This window comes from Protobothrops mucrosquamatus, unplaced genomic scaffold (genome assembly GCF_001527695.2).
Source record: "Protobothrops mucrosquamatus isolate PMUCROS unplaced genomic scaffold, P.Mucros_1.0 scaffold6088, whole genome shotgun sequence".
Classification (NCBI taxonomy): domain Eukaryota; kingdom Metazoa; phylum Chordata; class Lepidosauria; order Squamata; family Viperidae; genus Protobothrops; species Protobothrops mucrosquamatus.
Genome location: NW_015391927.1, coordinates 1 through 902, shown reverse-complemented (window position 1 = coordinate 902; position 902 = coordinate 1). Strand labels below are relative to the sequence as shown.

The window sequence follows — 902 nt, the reverse complement described above, 5'->3', positions numbered from 1 at the left end:
ACCGTCTGCAGCAGCCATCCACATCTGGAAAGTGATCCCTGACTTTACAGGCAGCAGCACCCCTTCTGTGCCTCGGTTTCCCAGCAAGGAATAGGGAGCATTCTGGCTGGGCTGAAGCCTGCCCTCAGGCCAGGTCTCCGGGCAGCGTGCCAAGCTTCTGGGCAAGGGTGTGCGCCAGAGATTTCTCCACCCTGCCCTCCCCCTCCCCACAGCTGCCCAGAAGTTTGTGGAAGGAAACTCTGAGAGGGACGCCCCTCCCCTCCCTTCCCTGCTGAGTCAGGCGCAGCAGCCGCGGGTGGAGAGGGAGGGAGGGAGGGAGGGAGGGGGTGGAGGAGCATGTGCTCCCCCTGCGGTCGGGCGGGGAAGGGGGGCTCGGGCGGGAGGCTCCTTGAGGCCGGGCAGAGGGAGGGAGGGAGGGAGGGAGGGAGGGAGGCAGGTCCAGCCCAGCAGAGCCTGCCTTCCCGTCCCGGCTCCCCGTCGGCGAAGGCTCTGCTGCTCCCTTCCAGAAGCCGGCCGGCCCTCTGGCAACATGGTGGCCGGCATGCTGATGCCGCTGGGCCAGCTGCGCAGCATCTACGAGCTGCTGTTCCGGGAGGGCGTGCTGGTGGGGCAGAAAGACCCCCGCCCGCGTAGCTTCCACCCGGAGCTGCCCGGGGTCAGCCACCTGCAGGTCTGGCGGGCCATGGGCTCCCTGCGCTCGCGGGGGCTGGTCCGCGAGAACTTCGCCTGGCGCCACTGCTACTGGTACCTGACGGACGAGGGCATCGCCCACCTCCGCCAGCACTTGCGTCTGCCGCCAGAGATCGTGCCCACCACCCTGCAGCGGGCCCGCCGCCCCCTGCCCGCCGCCCGGCCCGCCTCGCGCGCCCCCGGCCTGCAAGCCGTGCGGGGCCCGCTCTCCC

General features: G+C 70.5%; 1 protein-coding gene across 1 annotated transcript; it reads left to right on the top strand.

The window, feature by feature from the left end:
* Nucleotides 1–541: 541 nt before the first annotated feature.
* Nucleotides 542–883, top strand: LOC107300083 (plectin-like; the record flags this gene model as incomplete). The annotated part of the gene is made up of 1 exon (XM_015829426.1): nucleotides 542–883. A coding segment is annotated over exon 1 (342 nt), but the record flags the coding sequence as incomplete, so codon positions are not given.
* Nucleotides 884–902: the final 19 nt, after the last annotated feature.